This window comes from Penaeus vannamei, chromosome 28, assembly GCF_042767895.1.
Source record: "Penaeus vannamei isolate JL-2024 chromosome 28, ASM4276789v1, whole genome shotgun sequence".
Lineage (NCBI taxonomy): Eukaryota > Metazoa > Arthropoda > Malacostraca > Decapoda > Penaeidae > Penaeus > Penaeus vannamei.
The window spans coordinates 4,983,850-4,986,349 of record NC_091576.1 but is presented as its reverse complement, the minus strand read 5'-3'; the positions used below and the strand labels follow the sequence as shown (position 1 = coordinate 4,986,349).

The 2,500-nt window shown below is 46.9% G+C and overlaps 1 protein-coding gene across 2 annotated transcripts in view; it reads right to left on the bottom strand.

Moving 5' to 3' along the window:
* The window catches only part of LOC138867156 (succinate--CoA ligase [ADP/GDP-forming] subunit alpha, mitochondrial-like), a 9,731-nt gene that overhangs the window by 6,623 nt on the left and 608 nt on the right, over positions 1–2,500 (bottom strand). For both annotated transcript variants that reach the window (XM_070141695.1, XM_070141694.1), the window contains exon 1: positions 2,348–2,500. This exon is cut by the window's right edge and continues 608 nt beyond it. Coding sequence is in view for 1 of the 2 variants with exons in the window: in XM_070141694.1 (XP_069997795.1) it covers positions 2,348–2,395 (48 nt within the window). In the remaining variant the exon portion in view is untranslated. The remainder of the gene's footprint in view (positions 1–2,347) is intronic.

Sequence of the window (2,500 nt, the reverse complement as noted above, 5' to 3'; positions counted from 1 at the left end):
AACTTTGCCCTTCCACGACCCGATACCCTTCGTGTGCCCATCCTGGTCATGACCAATCAAACTGCTCTGCCATCATGCACATTTGCCAGTTGCGGTGGGTCCCATAGTGTATTTCATTGGGACTGCCCTACCTACAAGTCTGAGTCTGAAGTGGCAACTCACGGATCCAAACTAGGCCTCACTTTAAGCGAAGCACATCAATGAAGTTTTCCTCTCACTGCCTACTCCACTGGTCTATCCCTCCCCCTTTTTTCCCCAAGTTGTTTCTACATCTCCCCCAGCACCTCTTCCTCCTCCCACTAATTCTTTTGCCATTCTGAAACCGGACACCACAATCTCCACCACTATTTCACGCTAATTTATTTTTTTCTGAATGTCCAGTCTTATGAACATCACGATATGATATATGGACTACTATTACCTAAAAAGAAAATTTACTCTAAGGAAATCATCGCAAATATATTCAGCTTTTAAATGATCCAAACCCCATTAGAATCGCCCAAGTATTTATGGAGCTAATAAAAAAAAATGCTGACAAATGTTGACAAAAGTGTAGTTTTGAGATAACGGGCTCCGAAATTTAGGAAACTTTTCCCACAATTTTTTTGTTTGTTTTTGTTTTTCTTTAGAATTCTAATCTCTGCGGCAATCTTGCTGCATTCTATTGCGTTCACGTGGTATTCTGAAGTGTAGCTGGTACATCGTCCCCTCCTTTTGCAAAGTACTAATGGTAATAACTGCACATAATTGTGGAATTACCGCCTGTCAACACAGGTTTTCCAGTACCTAACCTGGCCACGTGAGGTATTTAAATGTATAAAAAGCTATTGCAGCTGTGACTAAGGAGTATTTCTGATCATATTACGGCTATTAAATATTAGAATATCTATAGTTAGTATTATCCCCTTACTTTGTTATATGGGCCTACTCTGCGATATGTGTTACGGAGGTAGGAGCTGACAACCTTCCTCTCTGATTTTCTGGTCGAGTTTTGTCTCCCAGAGCTGCAGGCTTGACGATCAGCTGATGGGTTAACAGGGTTGCCAACTAGCTACCAGAGAATTCCAAATTAAATAGAAAAAAATATCAAAAAAAAAAAAAAAAAAAAAAAATTGCTGAGTAAATTTTCATGGACGCGACAATGTAAACACTGGAGCAGGAGGGGGGGGGGTCAGAAAGACAGGAGGGAGGGAGGGAGGAGGGAAGGAGGGAGGGAGGGAGGAGGAGGAGGGAGGAAGGGAGGGAGGGAGGGAGGGAGGGAGGGAAAGGAGGGAGGGAGGAAAAAAAGAAAGAAAGAAGAGGAAGAAAGGAAAGGAAGGATGGAGAGAGAGGAGGGGGAAAGAAGGGAAAGAGCAAGGGATGGAGTGAGGAAGAGAAGTAGGGAAGGAAGAGGAAGGAAAGAAGAAAGGATATAGCCTATATATAGGAAGGATGGAAGGAAAGAAAGACAGAAGGGAGGGAGGGAAGAAAGGAAGGAATGGAGAGAGGGAGGGAAGGAAGGAAGGGAAAGAAGGACAGGAGGAGGAGGGAGAGAAAGAGAAGAAGAAAGGGAGGGAGGGAGGGAGAGAGGGAGGGAGGGAGGGAAGGAGGGAAGGAAGGAAGGAAGGAAGGAAGGAAGGAAGGAAGGAAGGAAGGAAGGAAGGAAGGAAAGAAAGACAGGAGGATGAAATGAAGGAAGGAGTGGAAGGAGGGAGGAAGGGATGAAGGAAAGAAGGAAGGAAGGAACAAAGGACGGAGGGAAGGGAAAAAAAAGGAGTTGAAGGATGGATGGATGGAAGGAAAGAAAGACGGGAGGGAGGGAGGGAGAGAGAGAGGGAGGAAGGAAGAAAGGAAGGAAGGGAGGGAGGGAGGGAGGGAGGGAGGGAGGGAGGGGAGGAAGGAAGGAAGGAAGGAAGGAAGGAAGGAAGGAAGGAAGGAAGTAAGGAAGGAAAGGAGGGAAGAAGAGAGGGAGGGAGGGAGGATGGAAGAAGGGAGGGATGGAGACAGGAAGAATGGGAGGCAGGGAGGAGGAGAGGGAGAGGAAGAGAGGAAGAAAGGGAGGGAGCGAGGGAGCGAGGAAGGAAGGAAGGAAGGGAGTGAGGTGGATGAAATGAAGGAAGGAGGAGGGATGGAGGGAAGAAAGAAGGAAGGAAGGAACAAAGGACGGGAGGAAGGAAAGAAGGATTGAAGGATGGATGGAAGGAAGGGACGGAGGGAGGAAGGAAGGAAGGAAGGGAGGAAGGAAGGAAGGAAGGAAGAGAGGAAGGAAGGCAAGAAATTAGACAAATTCACTCGTCAATTTTCATCACAGAACATCGGATTATCAGACCATAGGCCTACTTCGGAATGCTGAACATCTGCTACTTACCGAACCACCTGTTTCAGCCTCTCGCCTTCCCTGCTCTTGACTCTCCATGCTTCGCGCTTCGGAAATCAGGCGACGAAACGAGGCCTGAAACAGCAGCTTTTTTCTGAAAATCAAATCTTTGTCACGGAAGGCGAGTCCATTTCTTTCCGTCTC